The following is a 25,820-nucleotide window of genomic DNA, read 5'->3' on the forward strand; positions in this document are numbered from 1 at the left end:
AGCTTCCCACATCACCCATCTCTGAGACATGAAAGTGCCTCCTGATATGCTTCTCCTCTTCCTCAACTCATGCACACCTGACATTTAGGCTCTTCTTCTTAAAAGACAAATCAAAACGACCTGCTCCGGTACATGTAAATATGCACAGGCGCACGCGCGCGCACTCACACACATACACACACAAAGGTAAGGTTTCATGCATACGTTGAATTTATGCAAATTTAGCTCTTTGCGCCCAGAAAGAGTGAGAAAAAAGTAATAACTATTTTTAAAACGCTGGTGCTTCTGCCCCCATTTCACTCAATGAGAGCATCTGTTAGAATAAGCAGGACAGACATGCTGTGAATCCGCTGTCCCCCCGCCCCACCCCCAGCCGGTCCCAGCTCCAGCTCATAGCTGCCTCTCCCAGTGGGCAGAGTTTTCGGAGATCTTTCTACTTTACACACCGACTCGACTACAGGACTTGAGGAAATCCACCAAAGGATGAAAGTCTGGGGCTAGGAGTGATTTCTCTATTTTCTACTTTCTATTATTTCTAATTTTTCATCAGCAAACATATTTGAACATTTTTTAAAGCCATTTCAGCTTTTTTTATTGAAGACACTGGTCCTAAAATCCTTCACTGGCTTCTATTACTAACCCAGTGAGGTTCAGACTGTGTCAGCCCAGCAGTCAAGGCCTCCCCAAGACAGCCTGGCAGTTCATCCATCAGCCCCCAGGATGGACCCTGGATGCTCTTCCCTCCGGGCTGACAGGGACCTGGCATTTTCTCTGAGCAACTGGCTGGGCACAATTGCTGTATGCTGCACTTTCTGCCCAAAACATCCCCCCTTTCCCTCCCTCCCTATCCGGACCCAACCTGTATGTGAAGGGACACACATCCCCCCATCACCCAAGTTCGCCTAAACCGCCCCCCCCACACACACACACACACATACCTTTCTATGACAACAGATTGTCACAACTACTTAGGTTCTCCTGATGAACATGTCTGGCCTCCACCCACCCCCCCCCCCCCGCCCCCGGAACTAGTCTACCCTTCTGTTGTAGCCTCGGCAACATCTCTGTAACACTGATCCTCCGGTAACGGGAGAAAGTGAAGTGGATTCAATTGGAGTGAACCAAATTGGACAGCCCTGGTTTGACTTGGCTTGATTCAATCATTATGTTCTTTAACTCAAAATTTTAGTAAATTTGGCAAATAGGCTTTCAGTGAGTCACTCGTAGGCAAATTGGCTATTTGTTCATTGGTCCTTTGGGCAGTTGGGCCTCTAGTCACTTGGCTCTGGGAAACTGGCCTCTGAGATGTTGATCTCTCTTCTGACTTTTAGCAAATTGGCCCCGAGCAGAAGGTGACCATCTTTGGGGGGAAGAGCAACCTGTACCAAGAAGTGGTCTCAGAAGTCGGCAGAGGACCGGGAGAAGCTTCACTGTAGCCCCTGGGTGACACTGCAGACATTCCTAGACACCAGCCCTGTGCCAGCTGGGAAATGTTGGAGACCACTAAAGAGTCCTGGTGGGGAGGTGTCCCTACCCCCAAACATCCAGGAAATCATGCGCCCAGCCTCGAGCTTCCGTCCTAAGGATGAGGACCTGCTCCCAGGCTACACTCACAGTGCCAGGGCCGAGGGGGTGCCCCACTGCCCACTGCCCCCTGCCCCTGCCCTCCCCTGCCCCAGAGTGAAAGTTTGACTAAAGCTCAGCGTCTTTGCTTTTATAAATCTCTGCCTTTTAATGATGGCTTCAAGGCTGAGGGGAAAAAGGACCATTAAACTCACTGAATAAGTTAATGGGGCAGAGAGAATCTATTTCGAAGCCACCCCAGGCTATTTTCCTCTGGAGCGAAAGCCTGAATAAGCAAAAAGAAAAAATTAAAACCGTAGAGCGCATTGCCAATAAATAACCCCCAGTGTAATCTCTCAGCATCCAGGACTTCATTTCCAGCGATATTATAATGCAGATCACTTGTAAAACACCTCTGCTCTCAGAGTTCCACCTGCAGTGGTGACTGGGGTCTCATCAGCTGCCGCCCGGGCTGCTCTTACCAGCACCGCGGGTCCCTCAGGCACCCAGGTGAGAAACTGGATCCCATTGGGTTAGCCCAGGAAAGATGGCATCCTCACAAGCGAGGACCCCAAGACCCTGCTCTCCCCCAAGCCGTAGAGACTCCTTCAAGGACTTCCTAGTGGTCGCCTGCCTTCTTGGTCTGTGGCCCGGTCCTACTGTCCAGAAACCTGACACCCCCTCTTCCCTCTGCACAGACCAGATACAGAACCTTGGTTGCTTTTGCCTGGACAGCTCCTCCTCTTCAGAAGACTCCTCTCCTCCTCCTCCTCCTCCTCCTTCTCCCCCTCCCTCCACTCCCCTCCTGCCCCCCCTCCCCTGGCTTCCCAGTTCTCCTTGGCCTACTTCCCCACCTCCTCCAGGGAGAAATGGGACCTCCCCACAACAAAGCCAGAAACATGGCTCGTAGGGCTGGGGAAAGCACAAATAATTAATTAAATAAGTAGAACTCCTGTTGGTAAATGTTGAATCCCACTAGACACACGTTGTTTACTCTTTAATATTTAAACATGTTAATTAAATCTCTGAATAAACAAATATATTGGAGCGAGTGGCATTCCTGAGCCGGCGCTCCTTGCTGCCACCCAGCACCTCAGAGGGTGGGGACCCTCCGGGGGAGCCCAGGCCTTCTCTGGGGACTGCCGACATTGGTGGGCAAGTGGGGTCCAGGACCACGGCCCCCTCCCAGGCCACGGGCCAGGCAGCTGGGCTGAACTTCTAGTGAAGGAAGGAGTGATAGACTGCCCCAGTCCCCCCTACACCTGCCTGCCCCTCCCGAAGTCCCCACGCCCACTGTCCTCAGCACGAGCTCTCCTCACCCTCTCATTCATATGTTGGTCCAGGCACATGTTGGGCCCTGGAAAGAGCAGATAAACGAGACTGAACCCCAGTCCTCAACGAGATCCCAGTCCTTTCGAGAAGCCCATTTCCTGGGCTGGCATGGTCTGGCTCCTCCCTGTGTCTCCAGGCATGAGGAACTCTCTTCAGCTCTGCAAAGCCTCTCCTGCTTCTAGGGCTTTCTTCATGCCAGTCCATCCACCCAGAATAGCCTCCACGGTGTCTGCCCCTCCTGTGTGGTGAGTACCTGCTGATCCTTCAGGTGAGCTGAGCTGTCCCTTCCTCTGGGACCCCTCACCCACCCAGAGCACCCCAACCAGAGTCCCACAAGCCCCTGTGTTTCCCTGAACACATGTACTGTACCCATCACTTACGATGTAAACTGGATCACCTCCTGCTGCAAAGAAAAACCCTCCAAGGCCTCCAAGGCTCCTGAAAGGCCCTGTGAACCTCTCTGACCTCATCTCTGCTCCTGGGCACTCTGCTCCATTCCCTCTACCCTGCCCCCAACACACTTCTCCCCACTTTCCTACCTCAGGTGCACACACACTGGAACATTCTACCTTCCAGGCCTTCCATAGTTCTGCCTCTTTCTTACCATTCATGCCAGAGCTGCACAGTCATCTCAGAGGATACCCTGCCCAGCCTCCCCTGAAAGCAGCTCCCAATCCCCCAGCTGGTCTTCACCTCACGCCCTTCCACTCAGATCCTTTGTAGAACCCCTGGCATTCACCTGAATGATTTACATAAACACCAAAAGTCTCCGCTCAAGCCAAGAACTTGATCTGTCTTGCACCTCACAACATTAGCAACCCGAGGGAATGAAGACCACGTGTGTGTCCATCCATCAGCCCTCATGATCCATGGGCTCTGGGGGGCTGGCCACTCTACCCTCTTGCTCCACACCCACCTCAAGACAACGAAGGTATAAAGTGGACACATGCTGGTCTAGAGCCTCTCCACAGCCCACATCTGAACACTCAGCAAGCAGGGCTCCCAGCTACATCATTTCAGGAGGAAGATAGGGATCCAGGGGTCCTGCCTGGCATTCATCTGTTCATTGCAAACAGGACCCAGACCCGAGCCCTTAAACAGGCTGCATGACTTGGGTGCCTGGGGAACCCCCATGGCCGACAGCACCTGCCCAAGGGTCCAGCCCTGCCAGAGAGCACCAAATGCCCACCGGGCTTTCACTTTCATGGTGGCAGAGAGTGAGGAATGCCCTAGGGCTAGGGATGCCAGCAGGTGCCCCTCAGAAGTCAGCCACCTGCTATTTCCACCTGTTTCCATCCTGCCTCAGCAAGAAGTGGCACATCAAAATGCAAACTGATGGGCTTTGTGTCACACGGGATCCCAGCTCTGCCACCGATCCATCTGAGTGACCTCGAGCAAGTCATGCCCCCCTCTGCCCCTTAGTTTCCTCATCTGGAAGACAGAGATATAGGAAAGCACCTATTTCTGAGTCATGCACGTGTCTATCCTATCCCAGATTAATCAAAAACAGTCTTATTGTGTAAACTTGGTACAACCACTTTGGAGAAAGATCTGGCAGTATTGTATAAAGTTAAATATAAATAGATCACACCATCCAGAAATTCCACTCCTGGGGATAGACCCGAGAGAAATGAAAGCATGTGTTCACAAAAAGCCTTGTGCAAGAATGTTCATCGTGGATTTACCCATAACAGTCCAAAACTGGGAAAAGCCAGGGCTCCAACAACTAGGAGTTTCAATAAACACACTCAAAATATAAAATATAAAAATATACCATAAAATGGAATGGTATCCAGCAATAAAAAGAAAAAAACAGACTATGTTATCTCCAACAACATGCATGAACCCCCAAAACATTTTTTGCTGAATCTGTATTATGTGATTCCATTTATACGAAGCTGTCAGTCAGGCCAAAGTCACCTATTCTGGAAAAAATCAGCATGGTGACTACCTCTGGGGAGGTAGGGGCAGATTGGGAAGGAAATTTTCTGAGGGAATGGTAATGCTCTGCATTTCACTGGGTTTGACTTCCATATGGACACGCATTTGTCAAAACTCAGAGCATGTACACTTGAGATTAATGCATTTCATTGACCTAAACACAGACTCCAAAGAAGACAATGAAAACCAATCTTGAACTCTAGTTTAACAATAAACATGCTAAAGAAATTAGGAGGAGTGTACAAATATCTTCCATTATTCTGAGAGGCGTCCGAAAAAAATACGGTTGGTAAATGAGTGGATAGAGGGACAGACAGATGGACAGACCACGTGATAGAGCAAGCAGAGTAAAAATATTAACTGCGGGATCCAGGTGGTAGGTATGTGGATGTTCACTATAATACTTGCAAATTTTGTGTACACTTCAAATTTTTCATAATGAAATGATGGAATACGAGAATCCTCTTTACTTACATTCCCCCAAGGAAAACAATTCCATAGGCTCATCCTCTTTTTTTTTTTAAAAGATCTTATTTATTATTCATGAGAGACACAGAGAGAGCTGTAGAGACATAGGCAGAGGGAGAAGTAGGCTCCCCCCAGGACCCGGGGATCATGACCTGAGCTGAAGGCAGATGCTCAACCACTGAGCCACCCAGGATTCCCCATAGACTCATTCCTTGGTGAAGCTCTTTCTTCCTGCAAAGCAGATCCCCAGAGTCAGCCTGTGTGGGTCCCAGCCCACTGCTATTTGGGGGAAGGGCAGGGGGAGGGATGTGTGTGTGTGTGTGTGTGTGTGTGTGTGTGCAGGGAGCCTAATTTGATGGCTGACACTGTGCAGTGCTCATTGAGAGTAGCTGAAATAACTGGTTAATCACTTAATTAATAAGAGCACATAGTATATTTGACATGAAGCTGTTTTGCTTCTTTACAATCTCCTAAACATGAGACAATCAGAAAACTGTCTTCCTGGGCCCTTGTCAGGCTATGCACTTGCTTCTTCCCTTTACCTAGCTCTACTTCTCCCATGGATGCACAACTTCTTTCAGAGAGCTCCTTTGTTCTCAAGGCTGACCAAGCAGTTACACTTAGAGCACCTAGCAGCTCGAGACACCAAAACTTGAGAAAAATCCAACTCCGATGAACTTCTGCAGGCTGCTGCACTCAGGAACTCTAAGACTCTATTTTAATATCAGCAGGTGTGCAATTTTTTTTCCACCTTAAAACTGTTGAGCTGTTCTATGATGAGCTGAATTGTGTCCCCCACCCTGACAAAATTCCTCTGTTGACAGCCTAAGCCTCAGGACCTTCCAAATGTGACTATATTTGGAAATGAGTCTTCAAAGGGGTGATTATTAAGTTAAAATGGGGTCATTAGGGTTGGCTTCATGCAATGTGACTGGTGTCCTTATAGGAGAATAGGAGACACACCAGGGGAAGACCATGTGCAGATACAAGGAGGAAGACAACCATCTACAGGCCAAGGAGGGAGGTTTCAGGACAAACCCACCCTGCCGACACCTTGATCTTGGACTTCCAGACGACTCCAGAACTGTAGGAAAACAAATTTTTTTTGTTGTTCAAGTTAAATACCCCATCTATGGTATTTTTCTAGGACAGCCTTAGCAAACAAACACAGTGACTGAATGTTGTCTTTATTTTAAATGAAAAATCTGTTAGGTATGATCATCTTCTCATTGCTTGCAATTTCTAAAGTGTTATCTTAATAAAGAAGAAACAGGGGCACCTGGGTGGCTCAGTGGTTGAGCATTTGCCTTGGGCTCAGGTCATGATCCCAGATCCTGGGATCCAGTCCCACACTGGGCTCCCTGCAGGGAGCCTGCTTCTCCCTCTGCCTATGTCTCTGCCTCTCTCTCTGTGTTTATCATGAATAAATAAATAAAATATTTTTTAAAAAAAAGAGGAAACAAAGGATCACCACATACTGAACACCATATTTACCCATCACTTGGACTTAATGCATATTAACATGTTGTCATACGTTCATCTCAAAAAGAGAGAGAAGGCAAACATCACAGGTAAAGTTAACAGCCCCATGCTTCCTCTCCCTCTCCCCCTAGAACCAAGGCGATCATGACATTGGTTTGTAGCCAGTCACAATTTTATCTTCTTACTACATATCTGTGTTCATAAACAATATGCTATATTGATCACCATCTTTCTTAAATTACATGTATGGTATATCATTCTGCAACTTGTTTCGCGGGTTTTTTTTTTTTCACCAGCATTCTGTTTTCAAACACAGCCATGTCACCATACAGAGAACAAGATTTTCACTGTGATTGCTATATAGCACCCCATCATATCATCATAGCAACGGAGCCCAGTTCCCTCATCTCCTCTTCTCCCCATGACAAGCGAGCTTGCGCCCAATCGTTTTGCTCTTGCACATGTGGCTGCGGTGAATGCAAGAACGGGGGATCTGGAGTGACCTTGGGTTTGACTCCTAACCAAGCCATTCATGCATGTGGCCTTAGGGCAAGCTCTTGCATTGTCTGGTCTCAATTTCCTCATCTGTGGTATGAGAGCAACTCCCCGTGCCCATATGGCTGAAATGCCACATAAACTGCTCAACCCAGAGAAAATGCTCAACTGACAGTAGCTGCTCTGTGTGCTGCAGAGGCTGGAAAGCTAGATCAATCAATAAACACAGATCTGGACAGCAAAGAACATCCCAAAACTGGGACCTGAGTGACAGGGAGGGCTCAGGTGAGCAGAATGAAGGCCAGAGGTCTTCCAGGCAGGAGAGGCAGCCTGACCAAAAGACCAGGAGTGGGAAATGCCTGGGGATGTTTGGGGAACACACAGATCAGTGTGGCTGGGACAGGGTGCTGGTGGGGGGTACAAGATAATGAGGTGAGACGCTGCAGCCCGAACATGAACACGGGAGTCTGAACTTTACCCTGGGAGCAACTCAGACCCAACCAAAGTTCTCGAGCTGCAATTATAGAATTACTTTCCTGCCTCCCAAATAGCTCTAAAAAATCAACTGGGAGTCTAGAAGAGAACCATGAAAAGCATAACTGTGCTTTCACTTCTCAACTACATGCTGAATTATGTGCATCAGAGAACGTTCTGGTCAAGTCCTGTGGGGAAAGGTGAGGGTGGGAGCCAGGGTCAGCATGGAGCCAGGCCCCATATTTGGGGTGCAGAGAGAAGACACGAAAGGAGCATGGAGAGGGAAGTCGGCACTTGCACGTGCCCTGTCAAAATGGGCTTGGGAGCAGGTTGGTGTGCTTCTAGAATGGGGGTATTCAAACTTTTCGCAACCTCGGAAAATTCACCAAAAGCATATGTGGGATACCATACCGGCTCTGATCCCCAAAGAGTACACCCTGAAAACCATCGATGCAGCTGTCATTATCAAAGTGTGGTCAGCAGCATTCGCATCACCGGGGTACTCAGGGCCCTCCACCAATGAGAAGCAGAAATTCTGGGGTGGAGCCCAGCAGTCTGTACTTTAGCAAGCCCTCCTGAGGACAGGGATGCATGCACAGGTGAGAACCCCAGGGGGCTGTACACGCAGCCCTCCCACACATACCAGGCCACTCCTAGCGAATCCTTCTGCAGCTTCAACCCACTCCAACCTTCTACCCGGTCCCCAACCACCTTGTTCAAAACAGGAGAGGTTAGGGCCAGAAAGGGCCTGAAGGTCAACCATTCAGGATCCCTGGTTTTTTGCGGTTTTTTTTTTTAAGATTTATTTATTTATTCACGAGAGACACACAGAGAGAGGCAGCAACACAGGCAGAAGGAGAAGCAGGCTCCTCACAGGGAGCCTGATGTGGGACTCGATCCCGGGACCTGGGAATCATACCCTGAGCAGAAGGCAGACACTCAACCACTGAGCCACCCAGGCATCCCAGGATCCCTGGTTTTAAGTAGAAGAAAACGGAGTTCTAGCGATGGCCAGTGCCTTACCCAGACCCACCCAGTAAGTTGGTGGCAGTGACAGGACCCCAGAGGTCCCTCTATTCTGTCCCAGGGCCCCTACTCAGAGGACATTCTCTGAGATGTGGCTGCAAACACCTGTGCCCACAAAATTCAGGAATCTCAACTCAGCTGGGTCTCAGAGACCCCTTCAGGGAACACAGAAGAGCACAGTACTGTGTCCTACCGGCCAAGAGGTGCCCGGGAGCTTCAGCGTTCTGGCGGGGCCCAGACCTAAGGTGAATAGGGGCTGGCAGGAAGGAGAGAGCAGTGATAACCTGGGGGGCATGTCAGGGATTCTGGGGTAAGTTCAAACCCCAGCTCTGCCACTTACTAGCCAAACAACTGACCAAGGACAAGTTCCATAAGCCTCCCTGGGCACAGTTTTCCTTTGCCTTCCTAGAACGAGGCTGATAATAGTACCTGCCTCAGGGGGCTGTGCCAGGAATGACACAGGGATAAAATAAGCCTGTCCCTAGAAGAGTCACTGGAGCAGTCACCGCAAGGGTTGGCTCTCACCGGGATGAGTTCTGGTTTCCCCAGGAGACACCTCCAACAGGCTGCTCTGCTGAGGGCAAAGTCCGAGGCCCACAGAGATACAGAGGAGGAGGATGTGCCCAGCGCTCTGGGCAGAGGCCTGTGCACTGTCACCAGGCTGGGATCTGCCGTAGATCTGTAAGAGATTCTGCAAGAAACGCACCCATCCTGTTCAATGGGTCTTGACTGAGCACCTGCTAGATCCTGGCTACTGGGGGGGTCACACAGCCGAAGAAAACCCCATCCCTGCCTGCTGAAGCTCATGGCACAGGGGAGAAACAAATGGATGAAGGAGTCTGATGCCTTCTAGGGCATGTGGACGGAATGCAAGGGTCTCAGCTAGACTAAGACCCTGGCCGTGCCACCCTCTTCTGTCCAGCGACACACCTGGGCAGGTGAGGACAGACACCAGGAAAGGTAATGGGGTGGAGCCTCAAGGCCAGAGCACACCTGACCAGAATCCAGACCACAGCAGCCCTGAGTGAGTGACCAGCAGAAAGGAGGCAGGTAGGTAGGGCAGTAGGTCATCTGGTGGGACACAGCTCACACCCCGGGATGGGGGCAGGTGGGGCAGGGAGGAGAACCAGTCATTTGCGTGGACAATGAGGAAAGTGACCCTGGACAATGAAACCTGAACAAGGTTCAGGAAGGAATAAGATCATGCTTCGCACACTGCTGCCTCCTCCACGGACCCCGGGGCACTGCCCCGCCAGGACCCAGGGCAGGTTCGGCAGCAGCTGGGCAGAGTGGGGACCGGGTCCTGGGAGAAGGAAGCTGAGGCTGACCCCGTCGTAGCACAGGAGCCAGTCTTTGTGTCCCAGCTGGGCATTCACCCCGGCCCTGGCTCTCCTCCACACACCACAACGAGGAGAAAGGCTGACCCCCCAGATCACCCTCCAAGGGGACCTTCTCCCTGCAACTTGGCCTGGTGGAGGGGGCTGCTGGAGGGAATCCGGCTGCACCGCTGGCACACCTGGTGCAGCATCCCTACAGCCCGGAGGTAGATCCCATGATAAGGTCCAGGCGGCTTCCCCTAAAAACCACGGGGCGTCTTGTGGACGACAGCAAGGCCACAGGCTCAACCTCGCGGCCAGAGCCTCGGCTCTGAATGTAACTCCCCTGCTGCCGTCAGATGGACCCGAAGACAGGTGAACCCCGAATTCTTAAATCTCCACTTAAAAGCAAGTGCGCCCTCTCCCCCGCAGAGAAACCCACGTTTTCACCGATGAACAGTTTTCTTTAAACTTTACATTCCACGTGTTTTCTGGAATTCTGCTCCTGCTTCTCCGGAGACTGGCCTTTATGCTGTGGCTGCTTTAGTTAGGGCTCGCCACCCCGAATCAACTGGAAGTCCAAGAGAGAAGGGCCGGGCCCCTTATTTTCTCCGCAGGGTGTCCCAGGACTCAGCACTGTGCCTGGCACATGGCTGGAGCCTGGAGCTAAGCAGAAAGGGGGGGCTCCCCCATCTCCGACTCGGGCAGCAGGAACGGCCAGGCTGGCCCTAGGGCGCACGCCTCTGCCCGTCCCTCCCCCGTAGTCCTGGTGCCGGATGGGCCGGGCAGGAGGCGAGCAGGTGGCCAGACAGTCGGGCGCCCCAACGCCCCAGTGCAGATGCAGCTCGGCCCCCGAGTGGGCTAAACACACCCGACACTGGCCATCAGTGGTCTCTTATGCACTGGGAAGACAGTCCTTTGAAAAGTGGAGTACTGGGTGGCTCAGTGGTTGAGCATTTGCCTCTGGCTCAGGGAGTGATCCGGGGCTCCTGGGATGGAGTCCCACATTGGGCTCCCCGCAGGGAGCCTCCTTCTCCCTCTGCCTATGTCCCAGCCTCTCTCTGCGTGTCTCTCAGGAATAAATAAATAATTCTTTTTTAAGAAATTGGAGTACAGGCCTTCCCCTCCACTTCTCCCTAGGGCCAACAGCCACTGCCCCGCAGGACACAAGGCCCCCCCCAGGGAGGAGGGAAAGCTGAGGCCACAGGCCCTTCCTCTCTCCTCAAACTCACTGCCAGGGGCCCCAATGGGCCCCTTTCTCTACCTCCAGTTGCCTCAAAGACAAGGTTTCTGCCAAGGGAAGGGAGGAGGACTATACCCCTCCTCCACACCCCTACGCCCCCCCCCCCCCACTTCTCATGTTATTTCCCACTTGGTGTCTTATCGCCACATTTGTTAAAATGGCTGCCACTTAAGAGGTGGCAAGCAGTCAGAAACACAATCTGGAGCAAAGCTGATACTAAATAACTTCCTGAGCCTGGCATGTCTGCCAAGGCTCCCCTCCCGAATCACAGGTGTGTTAAGGGAGAGGCTACAGAAGGTGAGGAGCAAAAGACACCTCGAGTTCAGCCTTAGAAACATGCCTCTGCCCCGGGAAGGTTCCTTCCTTCTCCAAACTGCCTGGCATGTCTGCACCAGTGAAGACTGATGCTTAGCACTTACCACGAACCCCCCTTCCCCCATGATCCTAGGCACCTCCAACAAGCATATGCAGATCAAAGGGCAGGAAATAATCCCTGACACTCAGCTCCAAGCTGCCAAAGCCTCTCACTCAGCCAGCCCAATGGCGCCTCCCCTTGTCATTTTCCAGGTATATATACTGAGACTCAGAGGTCTGAGGCCAACCAGACAGCCAGGGGGTGAAAGCATCTCCCAAAGAGTAGCACCCAGGAAACATCAGAAAGGGTCTGGTTGTTAGACAGCAGGATTGGTCGGCTATGATAAAGCTACTCAGCTGGACACACATGCGCTGTAATACATAACCTCGTACCACTGGCCCAGACAACATGCATTCCCAATGGCTATCATCACACTCATGACCTTAGAGAATCATCTCTAACCGCTTGCATGTGAAGAAGAGAAATTCAGTTGACAGACCCCCCCCCCTGAAGTCCATCTCCCATGATGCAGCTTCAATCTCATGCGCCCCAACGGCGCCCACCAACTCACCCACAATGCCCACTACTACCACCCTACCCCAGCTGAACACACTGCTGTTCTCCACTGCAGCCACTGGGTGTCATTGTTGCCCCCCCCCAAGTGAACTGGAACCATCCAGCACTCATGGGCGGGTCAAAGGACCCCATCGGGTCAACAAGATCCCACAAATAACTCCTGCACTGTGTCCCAACTTCTTCCTTCTTCCGGAAAGAGACTGATGGCTGATCATGGAGTACCCATCATGTTCCAGCCACTTTCCACACATTATGTAATTTAATCCTTACAGTAACACCTCCCAGTAACACCTTACTTTGCAGGGGAAGAAAATGAGACCCAGAGAAATTAAGTAACTGACTCAAGTTCAAAAGAAACAAGCAAGGGGAAGGGCAAGGACTGGAACTTGAGTTTGATGCCAAATTCTATGACCTTTCCATGCCACAATTCAGCCTCCCTTGAGATATCAGACTCCGAACTATGGGCTCTAATTAAATCAAATTATTTTTGCCATGGCCCTCAGAGATGCTGGCACCTGGGAGAAAGCCACATGCAGCTTTGATCAAAGGCACAATCCCAACAGGGCAAGCGAAATAGCACCTCCCTCCCTGCAGACATCATGGTCTAGTGCCCTCTTGTGGCTGAACATGGAACCGGAATGAATGTGGATGGAAGACCCTTAAGGGTGGATTGAAGGACTCAGAGGTCACCTCCTTCCCACTGGATTCCTCAATTCTTTCTCCCAGGGCTGGACCCAGAGTCCCATCTGTAGCTGTCAGGCTTAGTCAATTAAGGGAGTCTGGAATGGGATCATCCAGTGAAGGGAAGTTACTTAGGGCAGGAATAGCAGCAAGACCACATGGGTGCAAGGGTCTGGTGAATTAGTCTGCAGAGAAATTTCCCAAGTCCAGAGTGCCTGGGACCCTCTGCCACTTGGTATCCCAACTGAGTCTATCAGTGGGAACCATAACTATCTCCCTGTTCTTTTGGTAGATATGTGCCTTAGCCATTTCAGGGTTTGTTTGTTTTTCCCAAATACATACCATCTTCATCTTTCTACTGTTTCCTTTAGCTTTGGCCAGGTTCTGGCTCCCCTCGTGTAATTTCCTCCAACCCCATGCTTCAAGGACCCTGAAATGTCACTGCCCATCACCTCTGCAAGACTCCCATCGCACCACCTGCCAATTTGGCCTCTGTGTACTCATCATATGCCAGGCGCTTAGTATAATCTCATTTAATCCTGGCAACTACTCTACAAACATGGATATGTTTAGCCTGATTTTTCAGAAAAAAAAAACTGAGGCTCAGAGAAGTTAAGTAACTTGGGTGAGTTCACACAGGGGCAGAGTCAGCATTTAAACTGAAGACTGGCCAAAGAAGCCACTATTCTCCCTATGACACAGAGCTGCCTCTCAGACAAAAGACCAATTGAAAATCTTGGGCACCAGAATTGTTCTAACAGAAGGCTCTGGATTAGAAGCTTAATCTGTCAGGGTGAGTCTGATGACCTGGAAGGAGGAAAGACTGAAAGCAGGATGAACAGATGAGAGCTGCAGAAAGTATCTATGCCTGTGAGGAGAAAGTTCCGGAGTATAGGAAGAAAACCAAGGAGGAGAGAACGCATACACTTTCTCTCTCTCTCTCATGAAATCTGCCAAAACCCTGCATTATTACCATGGCCTCCATTTTTCAGATGAAAAACAACATCTAAAGAGTAGCCAGCCCCAGGTCACAGAGCTGCTAAGAGGCAGAGTTGTGATCTCCAAGCTTCACTGAGCAGGTGCCACCCAAAAGCAAGGTCATATATGCAAATGCCCTCCAGTCCAGCTGGAGAGCCATACATGTTAGCTTCATCCCTGCTCTTCAGCCTCAAAAAAGTGGCAGAAACGATTGGAGGGGTGAACCTAGGGGGTGTAATCAGGTAAGTGTCTGACCAGGTTTCAATCCAGGTGGTGATCTCACAGTCATGGGATTGAGCCCTGCATCAGGCTCTGCACTCAGCATGGAGTCTGCTTCAGATTCTCTCTCCCTCTGCCCCTCCTGCTCTTCTCTCTCTCTCAAATAATGAATAAAATCTGAAAGAAGAAGAAGAAGAAGAAGAAGAAGAAGAAGAAGAAGAAGAAGAAGAAGAAGAAGAAGAAGAAGAAGAAGAAGAAGAAGAAGAAAAACACTGACTACAACAGAGAGCATCCCACCTACAGCCCTGGGTCTGGCAGCCATGGGACAGCCCATGGGACAGAGTCATAGGACCAGGCTCCATGAGCCCAGCACCCACCACAAAAGCAGAAGACCTGGGTGGCTCAGTCAGTTAACTGCCTTCAGCTCAGGTCATAATCCTGGAGTCTTGGGATCAAGTCCTGTATCAGGCTCCCTGCTCAAGAGGGTGTCCGCTTCTCCCTCTCCCTCTGCCCCCTGTTCCTACATGCATGTGCACGTGTGTGCTTGCGTTCTCTCTCTCTCTCTCTCTCTCTCTCTCATAAATAAATAAAATCTCTAAAAATGATACAAAAAAAAAAAAAAAACGAAGATTCCATCTCCAAAGCTGACAACCACATTAGCAGGACAGGGCTCATTTATGGACCAACGAGCGTGTGGAACAAGACAGCACCCGCTCAAATGCGAGACCGCCTGGAACAGATGAAAAAGAGCCAAAGTATTCACAGAGAGGAAACAGTCCAAACTAGCTGGTCCAGACAGGGCCTTCGACCCTAATTTGCAAGGCACTCTCCTACCCACCAATTTAGATGGGTATCTCTGAGGACAGACAAGGTCTGGAGAGCCTGAAAGACAGCACCACGCTCTCACATCTGGTAAATATCAGGACCTGGTATTTACTGAGCAGCTACCTGGTGTCTAAGTGATTCCTAAGCTTGGCATGAGGGGAGGGAGGGAGAAGTGGGAGATGTCCCCACACTTGGGCCAGTCTATCACATGGCCTGAGGGAGTTCATAAAGCTCAATTATTCTGTGACACCAACCCCACAGTGTAACTGCCTATCAGCTTCTCTGTGTCCACATCAAGATCTGCCTGGGCAGGCGCTATGTGCCATTCATTCTTCCCCAGTGTCCCCCCGTGCAGGTGTGCTGACCCCTGCTGCTGCTGCTGCTGCAGCAACCAGAGGGGAAGGACAGCACTGCCCTCGGGGGGCCCAGAGCAGCCTCCCAGCCACCTCCTGGGAAGCTCGGTCCCTATCTGTGGCTGGACCGCAGCTATGATAAAGGCAGGACCGGCTCTGCACAGAGGGGCCCCGCCCAGGGTGCAGCTGACCTCCCTGCTCATCCCTGGCTCAAAAAAAAGGCTCTGAAAGCCAGGCCTGCCAATGCACATCTCGCCAGGTTAGTGCCACCTCCCAGGCGCAGGCTGTGGAAGGCAAACACCAGCCCGCGAACGTCTCGTGCGCAGCACTGCCCTCTGGTGGCCACGGGGGGGGTCGACATGCAGACGAACTTGGTGGGCAGCGAGCCAAAGGCTTTAGGGCTTGTTTACCAAGACCTCAGACGTGATGTGCACAGCACACAGAAGAGATGCACTTGTGCGTGTGCAAAGACACCCCCCAGCGCGCACACAGGGCCCCGTTTACTGTGGGAGGTGGCCGGATTGGCACTGCGAACCTAAGATCGCTCCCTTAGCGCTCTCGCTCTTTGCAGGAAACCAGGAGCTCCTTTCTCTGCCTCTGGAAGAGCCCAAACCCCTCAGCCCCACAGCAGCCGCCAGCAGAGGGTGGGGAAGGAAAGCACACCAGCTGGGGAGGCAGGGCCCCGTGCCAGGACAAGCTGGGTGACTGAGTCAAGCCCATCCACCCTCTTGAGCCCTCTGCTCCTCCCTGGTAGAACTGGGCTGGACCCCAATTATATCCGAGCCCCTTTCCAGATCAGATGATTTACATTTCAAAGTCTTGATCTCCTCCCTAATTCAGAAACACTCCCAGATGTCTAGAAACGGAAACGTCAACACAGCACCCCGCTATTTAGACAGCCCATCGAACATGTCACCACACTCATCTTCACAGGGGCCCCGTGAGGGAGACAGGTGTCAACTCCCAGAGGTGACCCAGCTCCCAGAAGGGAAAAGTGAGTCCAGAGAGGTCCGAGGATGCCGTGAGCTCATGCAACCAAGCAGCAGCAAAGGTGGGGTGTTTCCACAAATCTTTGCCCCACCATCTCAGCCACGGGTGGCTGCTGCGTCTCCTTCCGGGAAGACAGCTGCGGCCACCCCCCATGCTCCCAGCTCATCCCTGTGCAGAGGCAGACGGAGCTTCCATGAGCAATGGGGCAGAGCTGAGGCAAAAGGAAGGGCGGAGGAGAGGAGAACCTGCTCATCTGAGGAGGAGGCAAGAGAAGAGCCAGGAAGAATTAGAAGTCAGGGAAGATTCTCTGAATATCAGCTTCCAGCTCTAGCTGCTCAGCACTCCAGACACCTCCCTGCTATTCTTCATCCACCAGCCGTCTTGAAACCCCAAAGCTCTACCTGGGAGAAGCCATCCAGCCCTCCACTCTCTGATTTAAGGCCTCTCGGGCCAGGGACATGGTCCTGCTGACCGCCCCTCAGCGCCGAGCGGAGCTGGTGAGGACCCAGCTGCCAGCTTCCTGAATCCCCGCCAGCCTCAGCTGGCACCTGGTCTCCTGGGGTAGTTGGCCTAACCAAAGGCCAAGACACCAGGGGGTGGTCAAGGGGGCCTGGGAAGAGGGCTTGGCTGAGACATGGCCTCGGGGGAGGCTCCTGTCGGGAACAAGTCAGGAGGGGAGCCTCAAAGCATCCCCAACTGTGAGAGGCCTGTCTGCGACCATGCCGGCCAGAATGCCAGGCCAGCATCATACCCACCATCCCATCTGCCTTCCCCTCCAACCCCAGTCTGGGCAAACCTCACCCAGAGAGCTGATATGTGACAAAATAAAGGACCCTTCTAGGCTTTCACGTCTACCTTTTTTTTTTTTTTAACTTTATTTATTTATTCATGAGAGACACAGAGAGAGAGAGAGAGAGAGAGAGAGAGCGGCAGAGACACAGACAGAGGGAGAAGCAGGCTCCATGCAGGGAGCCTGACGCAGGACTCAATCCCGGGTCTCCAGGATCAGGCCCTGAGCTGAAGGCAGCGCTCAACCACTGAGCCACCAGGGCTGCCCTCACGTCAACCTTTATAATTGATTGATTATGATGGTCACATATTCATGAATGACTGCGTACGTGTGTGCCCACCAGTATATATTAGCATGTCTAAGAAGAGAGCAAGAGTCCAGGCAATATAGCTTCATGTGAAATGTCAGATGGCTCTGTGTGAAATTAAATAAGTCAAATTCTGTATCTGGACTCCTACCCGATCTGTAAAATGGAACTCATGTTAATTAATTCACTAATAGTACTACTCTGAAAGGATTGGTGTGAAGTCATAATAAAATATTACCTCTCAAGTGCTTGTCGCAGTGTCTAGAAGAGAGGAGGTACTCAGTAAGAGCTAGCTGGTGGCTAGGGAGAGGCCAGGCCCAGAGGATCCACTGGGGAAACCCAGTTGCCATGTTCCTCTCCATGCTTGATGATTCTGAGAAAGGAATCCTGCCTGAATCTCTACCACCCAGACTGAGGACCCTGTTGATCAGACAAAGCAAATGGGGGGCTGGGAGGCAGAGGTGAGGCTGGAGAGAAACAATGGGCTCCCAAGCCAGCTGAGCCCGCAGCCTCCCCAGTCCTGCCTGTAAACAGAGCAGAGCAGAAAGCCTCACTGAGTGGATCTCTAATTGGCGTGGGCTGCAGGCTGCAAGGAGCCCTGGGGCTGCCAGTCTCGCATAGTTGCTGCCCCTGGGGACCCCAGATTTGGAAACATTGCCCCAGCGGGAGACACAGTCATGGGCAGGGCTCTGGCTTTGACAGAGTGCCCAGGACAGGCACCAGGCCAGAGCAGGAAAGGGTGCTAGCACCTAGGCCTTCTAGCAATACTCGGGCCCCAGGCAAGTCATCGCCCTGGTCTGGGCCTCTTACAGCGCCTCCCGTGTGGAGCATGAGGGAGGGGACACTTGCAGGGGTGCCTCGTAGCCCTGAGCTCTGCTGAGTCCTGCACATGGGATAAAGGCAGAAAACTGAGGATCCCTGTGGGGCTTCCCAGGGCTCCACTGGGCACTGAGCTTCTGTTCTGGCCTCACTGGAGTCCTCATCCTTGGAGATGCAACCCATCAAAGAGGAGTATGAGTTTCCCAAAGTGCTGGCAGCTAGGGGATAGATGACAGATGACTTGAGCTGATGCCTCAGGTGGATACCACCAGATCTGAGGGATCAGGTCCAGCCACCACTCAGGCCACACTTAGACCCAACTGCCAGGACTCTCAGCCATCCTCCAATTCTTCACAGATGGACCATGCCCATAATGCCACCCCTTGGGAGAAAAAGAACTTTCTGGATGAAAATGAAGCCATAAAGGTATCTAGCTAAAGGACCACGGCCAGAGAATAGTCCATGGAACCACAGAAGCCATGAGAGAAACACCACAGAGGGAGCCACAGGACTCTTCTAGAGCTTTCCTTTTGGGAGATATGCAACTCAACCCTTTTCTTGTTAGTCAGTAAAATAGGACAAATAATCCCTGCCTAAACACTTCAAGTAGTTTAGGCAAAAATAAACCCAACCTCTGTAAACTGGAAAGCATGAAAAATGCTTGGGGTATTCAGGAGGTAAAGAATTTGCTAGACAGAAACAAAATGTAGGACCTGAGGGGTACTAGGAGATAGTCTTTTGAGAACTGGCCTGGCCCTTGGGGTCTAGGGGGCCTTTGGGAATCATGGTCCAGTGCTGAGATTCCCCTATACTATCCAGCCAGATTCCTCCTCTCATCTTCCCCGGCTCTCCATGCCTGTCAATCAACCCCTCCACTGGGCACTGAGTGGAACAGACCCAACAGACCAGGGGAGCCAAGGCATTAGGGTCACCTCTTCTACCACAACACATCTCCCTCCCAAACTCAAGCCCTTCCAATCACAACAACAGCGGGCACCGAGCCTTTATGACTATGCCTGCTTGAGCAATAAAAATTTTATCTTGTAATCCCTGAACACTCCTATTTATTAAGTTATATGCTTGTATATCTTCAATCCATATGCTAAATATTCAATATTCCCTTTTCTAGACAAGAATAACTTGAAATGGAAGTTCTAGCATGTTCCTCTCACATCCGGTGGAGCTCCCTGCTGCAGCAATGAGTGGAAGCTTTGGGAGACATCTCCTTGCTGCCTTGAGCATAGGCTGGAGAATGGAGAGCCACATAAAGCTGGGTGTCCAGCTCTGACAGGCTGCAGGTCCTAGTGCAATCCTAAGTGTGGCATTTGGTCAGGGCAGTTGACTCCAGACTGCATGGCACTTTCTGGGTGACCCAGAGTTCCAAAGAGGTGGGAAGGAAAGGCATGAAGAGGAAAATGGCCAGTGGCTAATGGCCAGAGAGGCAGTACCTGCGCCCTCCTCCTGGTGACATCACAAGAGTCAGCACCAATCCCAAAGACGGTGCCCTTAGAAGTGGCCTCACATTGCCTCCATGGGGTGCTCCCTGCGCCCTGGGATGGCATATGTCCAAGCTGGAAGGGACACTGCCCCATGGCTTCAATTCATTGTTGAGTTACAGGCTCAGAAAGCCTAGAGTCCCCTCCTACAGCTCACAGCGGGTTAGCGGCAGCACCAGGGAAGGACTCATGTGTCTCATCCCTTTCTCTATTCCTACTCTCCCTGTGGTCGACTAGAGGCTCCTAAGGAAGAACAGAGACAGTGTGGGTGATCCCAGTATAAGCCACTGAATGGGGCCCAGTGGCAGCAGAGATGCCACGGTAAGGGCAAAGGTCATCCCAAGGGAAGGTCACAGTCCAGCCACACGCCCACCCAAGAGCCAGCTGGGGTTAGGACCTTGTCCACCCCTACAGTCCGAGGAGGAGGAGGCAGGCAGGTACAGGCAGGACAAGGCCAGAGAACATCCCAAGGGAGCCGGCATCAGGCTCCTCCCTTCATCACTGCAGCATGCTCCACTTCAGCCAGGCAGGAGGGTGGTCGGCCCCTTGCAGGACCCTGAGCTGCCTCCCAGAATCCAGGATCAGCCCTCCAGGGACCAGTGCCCATGCACTCTCAAAGCCAGGGCCAGGTTGGGCTGTTTTTACCCCAAACTGCCATGTGCTCACATGCCCTAGAGCTGCAGACATGACGCTCAGAGCTCCAACGTGTGCCTGGGAAGATTGATCTGGGCTTGTGGGGGTTGAGGACTCTGGATCCAGGGAAGGGCCTGGTCTCCAGGCAAAATCCCAGGGCCTCTAGAGCCCTGGGTCCCCAGCTTTCATCCTGGAAGTGCCCTATCTCCCAGGCCTGCAAACACTCCCCCTTCTGAATCTCACACAAAGGCCTCCTATCTCAGCCTACCTCCCTCAGGCCTAGTCTCAGGGCCTGGCTGAGCTCCATGATGCCCTTGGGGCCTGGCTCACACTCCTGCCTGCATCCCAGCTCCCATGGGTAATTGTCAAGGCTGGCTCTCCCCTTGATCCTTAGAAAGGCTGAGAATCAAGGAACCAATACAGCAGCCAAAGCCCAAATGCCCAAATGACCCCTCACCCAGCCAGGCGAGGGCCTGCAGGGAATACAGGGGACAAAAAGGGACCAGATAGCTATGAACACCAGGAATCCTGTGATGGCTCCTGCAGAGACCCAGTGGGAGGCTCAGAGTCCCATCCAAGAGCTCAATGGTCTTCGAAAGCCTTTGGCTAGCCAGCCCCAGGAACATTGGGCCCCAAGAGCCATCTCCTCCCCCTGGAACTTCTGACAGTCAAAGGATGCACCATTCTGACCCTGGGGCAGGCTTGACCTAAACAGTGGATCCAACTCCCAGCCACCGCCCTCTGCCTTTGTGACGTCAGAGCCTGGTTGGGCGCGGCAGCGTGCGGACCCTTCTAGGTAAGGTTACTGTGTGCCATGAGCTCCAGTGGCAAAGGAACTGGCCTCCTGAACAAAAAGAGGCCAAGAGGGAGAGCCCTTTAGGAGGGGAGGAGGGGAAACCCATACTTCTGCCCCGATGCCTTGCAGCTGATTCCCTCCTGATAGTGGTGAGGAAGCCCTAGCCCTCAGCCAGCCTCCGATGGGCACCCAAGGACCACATCGCACACGACTCTGAGAGGAGGACCACTGGGAATCTCTTGTCCATCAGCCAGGGAGGGACCTCAGGTTCTCTAGCTCCACAAAAGAGGGTGCATCTGTGGAGCACCGCCCCCCTCAGTTCCCTTACCTAGGCCTGATAGAAATGCAGCTTCACCCCAGCCTCTTCCCAAGAGTCTGCCCAAGCTGTACCCTTAAGGCATGCGCCAGCAAGAGCTCCAGGCTGATGGAAGGCTGGAGGACCCCCTAAATCCCTATCTCTGATAGCATCAGAAATCTGAAGAATGAATTATTTCATCCTGCAAAGTCTAAGCTGCAACTCAAGTCCCCTTCCCAAGTCATGCCGAAGGCAGGCCTCCTCCCCTGCCTGGAGAGCCTCTGCCTGCCCTCCAGGCCTCTTGCCAGCCTGCTTCCACAGGCATCCCAGCAGAATGGGGGCCGGGCCTTGGTGTTACACAGACCAGGACCTAAGCCTAGCTCACCCCTGGGGCTACGTGCCCCAAAAAAAGTTACTTTGCCACCCTAAGCTTCCATTGCCTTGACTAGAATAGGAATGGGTGACATCTGCTTCCCAGGATGAGCATGATGCCCCTCCTTCTCCCCACAGTCCTCTGCCTCTGGGCCAAAGGCTGGGCCCTTCCCAGAGTTCAGTCAATACCAGCCATAGATCTAACAGGGCACTGGGGAGAAGATGGGGTGAGGAAGGGTCATCAGACCCATGACTTCTGACCCTCCTCCTCCACCTGCCAATCCATGCAGCTCCTATGGGAATCCAGTTCCCTGGTTCTTAGGCATTGGGGTGGATTAAAGGAAAGAAGTCCTGCCTGCTTGCCAAAGAGCCTCAGTCCTGAAACGCGGACGGGAGCACACAGTCTCCCAATCCACTCCCTGCCCACTGTCCTCCAATACGTCCCACTGGGGTTCTCCAATGGCAAAGGGGACAAGAGGCCGCACCATCCTCTCCCATCACCCACCTTCCCAGCACCTCCATCTCAGACCCTTTGCCTGGAAAGAGCAGCCCAACTCCCCCGATGAAACCGCTTCCCCAAGCATCATTTTCAGAGGAGCAACACCTCTGCCTGACTACAGGAGCCTACGTGATTGTGGCCATCCCTGCCTCCCACTGGCTTCCGACAGATACACATCCTTGGAGCGGAGAACTAGCTGAATGAGGCTCACCAGCTCCCAGAGAGCCACACCAGCAACCTTCTCTGAAACCTTTACCCCACCAATCCCCCTGAATATCCCTAGATCCAGCTCCTGAGCCCCTGGACCTACTATTAGGCTCTCTCTCCTCCCCACCCCACCCTCCTGCACACACACAGGAGGTGCACTTCCAAGCAAGAGTTTCCCTGAGGATCATGCTCAGGACCCTCTTCTCCCTATCCCCATGCTGGGGTGCCGGAATGCTGTAGCCTACAGAGCTGGAGAGGCCGAGTTGGGTCCATCTAGCTCCCCCCCACCAACCTCTGGCTCCCCCCTCGGGCTGTTCATCTGGTCACGTCAGGCCCACCAGCTGAAGATAGTGAGGAGGTGAATGGCAAAGCCCAGATATGGGTCAAGCTCGCCTCCAGGGCCGGGAGTCGGAGACATCTCCTGTCTGTACACTTCCTCCAACTGTTAGCTGTAAGCACTCTCTCCATTAAGCCAACAGGGCTGGCGGGCTTCGAGAGCCTGGCCACCCCACTGCTGAGGCAAAGGGAGGGCTGCCGCCTGGCAGAGGAGCGCCAAAGGCAGATTCGGCTGGGCTTGCGTCCGCCCAGGCGCCTTCCTCCAAGAGACCCCGGCCAGGACTTGGGCACAAATCCCTCCAGGCATCCTATCCACTGTGAGGGTCCCCAAGGGGTGTGGACCTTGGGAGGGGGATAAAAAAGGAACCCCCTGAACAACCAGAGTACTGTCCACACCCTTCTCTGGATGTCAGAATGGGGGAGCAGGGGGCACCTGGCCTCGAGGTCAGTAGAATTTTCGAAAAGATGGGCATCTTCCCTGGACTCGGAGCTCCTCTCTCCCCCAGGACCATGGGGCTTCTGTCGCCGATCCCTACCCAACGGGAGGCAGGGAATGCAGGCCACCAGGGGCTCACTCAGACGGGGCAGAACCGAGCCAACGCCGGTCAGAGTTGGATTTTCCAAAAAAAAAAAAAAGAACCTCCAAGATCACATAACCCCCCTCCCCAAACCACACCGGCCACCACCCCCCTTGGCTCCCTTCTCCATCCTGACTCGGAATCACCGGCGCAGTTATCAAAGCTCACAAGGCCGGGATCTGTAGGCGCCCAGATGCAGCTGAGGGTGGGAGAGGCGAGGGGGGGTGTCTCGGAAATGCCCAAAATGGGGTTGGAGAGGGCGGGCGAGAGAGGAAGGGAAGAGGTAGGCGTCCATGACGGCCTCGACATGTCCAAAGTCTCCCCGCGAGCAGCCAGCTCCCAACTTGTTTACTTGTCAGCGTGTTTGTTTCCAAAAGGAAACAGTTAAAAGACCTGGGCTGGGAGGCGAGCAGCCCCCGGCACCTTCCCTCCCGGGCTCGCGCCGCCGCTGCGCTGTCACTGCCGCCGCCGGGAACCGAACCTCGTCTACTTTACGCCACTTGCGCGTGGCCAAACTGTTGCTGTTCCGCGGGGGGCAAAGAACCCGGCTGGCGCCCTCGGCGACCAGCCCCGGCGGGTGGGGGTGGGGTGGGGTGGGGGCGGGGGTGGGGGCGGGGGGCGGGAGCCGGGCCCTGCGCGCCCGGGCCGGCCGGGGTCCCCTCCGCGGGCCGGCCCCCGCGCGGCCCCGGCTCCCGCCTGCCCGGGCCGGGTCACCTGGGCTGCGCAGCCCGAGAGCATCTCCCGAGCCACGGCGAGCCTGACGCGCGCCCCGCGGGCAGGGGGAACGGGCGGCGGGCGGCGGGCGGGCGGCGGGCAGCGGGCAGCGGGCGGCGGGCAGCGGCGAGCCGGGGCGGGCGGAGGGCGGCGGGGGCCGCGGAACCCGAGGGGAGGCGGGCTGGGGAGCGGCCGCCGACTTACATGGAAGTGATATTCCTGGAGATGTCCGTGATGTTGATGCTGGCGTTCCCATTGCTGTTCCCTGAATCCTGCCCTTCCAGGAGGGGGAAGAGGTTCCCATCGTCCGGCCGCCGGCAATTGATCTCAGTCTTGCTGCAGACACAATTTGCAGGGCAAGCCAGCACGGAGCCCACATAGTCCAGCCAGACGCTTCCCAGCAAGAAAATCCGCCAGAAACTACACTTGGCTGGGCAAAGAGAGACATCCATCTCCGATCGTGGCTTCTAAAAAAGAGGAGGAGGAGAGGAGAGGGGGGTGGGGTGGGGGGAGTGGGGAGAGCTGGGGGGGAAGGAAACAAAGACGGCGAGGGAGGGGGGAAGGGGGAGGGGGGCCTCTGCCTTTGAAACGCCGTGCGATCAGATGCAAGATCCTTCAGCGTCTGAAACCATCGCGGCCGCCGCCGCCGCCGCCGCCGCCGCCGCCGCCGCCGCCGCCGGGTGGGAGCCGCGGGAGCGCCTAGTGGCGCGGTCTGCCTGGCATGGTGGCCGGCTCGGCGCTCGCCGGCACGCCGCTCCGGGGCTCGGGAAGCGAGCCGCGCTCTCCGACTCCGAGACTTTGCAGGGTTGCAACAGACGGTGGGGAGGCAAAAAAGAAAAAAGGGGGGGGGGGAGGAAAAGGAAAATATGGTGCTAAAGTCACCAAGTCCCACCTACTGGGCAGAATTAAAACGGACACACCTGCAAAACACACACGCACACGCACTCACACATGCACACACCCGGAGCCCGGGGGGGGGGGGGAGGAGGAGGAGGAGGAGGAGGAGGAGGAGGAGGAGATGCAGTCGGAGCTGCCGCAGCCGCCGCGAATGGCTCGCCGCGCGCCTGCAGAAATGTACAAGTGCTCGGAGCCTTACGAAACGCACGGGTTATCGGAGCGTCTTCCTCGGCTCCCTCCCTCGCTCCCTCCCTCCCTCCCGCTCCCCTCCCTCCTCCCCTCCCTCCTCGCGGCCTCCTCCCCCCGCCCCGGCTGGGAGCGGCTGCGAGCGGAATCTCCCCCCGCCCTGCCTCCCCCTCCCCTTCCCCGCACCCCACTCGCTCCCCGCCCGTCCTCCCTCCCCTCCTCCCCCCCCACCCACCCACCCACTCGCCGGCTCGCGGCTCTCGCCCGCACCGCCACCCGCAGCCGCGCGCCCGCCCGCCCCACGCCTCGCGGCCCGGCGCCCGCTCGCCGCAGCCCAGGGGAAACCGAGGCGGAAGGGAAAAAGTTGCAGTCGGGCCCGGGAGGGTCTGGGCTGGGGGGGGAGTCGGCGAGCCGGCCGCGCGACGCCGAGAGGCGCTCTCCTTCCCACTTTTTGGCCCTCGCGCTGCCCGGTGTTTTGCTGCAATCCGGACCGCGAGAGCAAGGGAGATGGACGCGGCCGAGGTGACCGGGGAGTGCTCCCGGGCCCGGGGGAGGGGGGGCCGGGGGGGCCCGGGCTC

General features: G+C 54.1%; 1 protein-coding gene across 3 annotated transcripts in view; it reads right to left on the bottom strand.

Annotated features, from left to right (window-relative positions):
- The window catches only part of NTRK3 (neurotrophic receptor tyrosine kinase 3), a 382,091-nt gene extending 356,557 nt beyond the window's left edge, over positions 1 to 25,534 (bottom strand). For 2 of the 3 annotated variants that reach the window (XM_041751779.1, XM_041751781.1), the window contains exon 1: positions 24,364 to 25,405. In XM_041751779.1, coding sequence (XP_041607713.1) covers positions 24,364 to 24,611 — 248 coding nt within the window. In that variant the 5' untranslated portion in view covers positions 24,612 to 25,405. Of the gene's footprint in view, positions 1 to 24,363; positions 25,406 to 25,481 lie in introns of those variants that run through there. The other variant, XM_041751778.1, reaches the window with a different exon arrangement.
- Between the last annotated feature and the right edge of the window lie 286 nt (positions 25,535 to 25,820).

The sequence above is a fragment of the Vulpes lagopus genome, chromosome 4 (genome assembly GCF_018345385.1).
Source record: "Vulpes lagopus strain Blue_001 chromosome 4, ASM1834538v1, whole genome shotgun sequence".
In the NCBI taxonomy this organism is placed as follows: Eukaryota; Metazoa; Chordata; class Mammalia; order Carnivora; family Canidae; genus Vulpes; species Vulpes lagopus.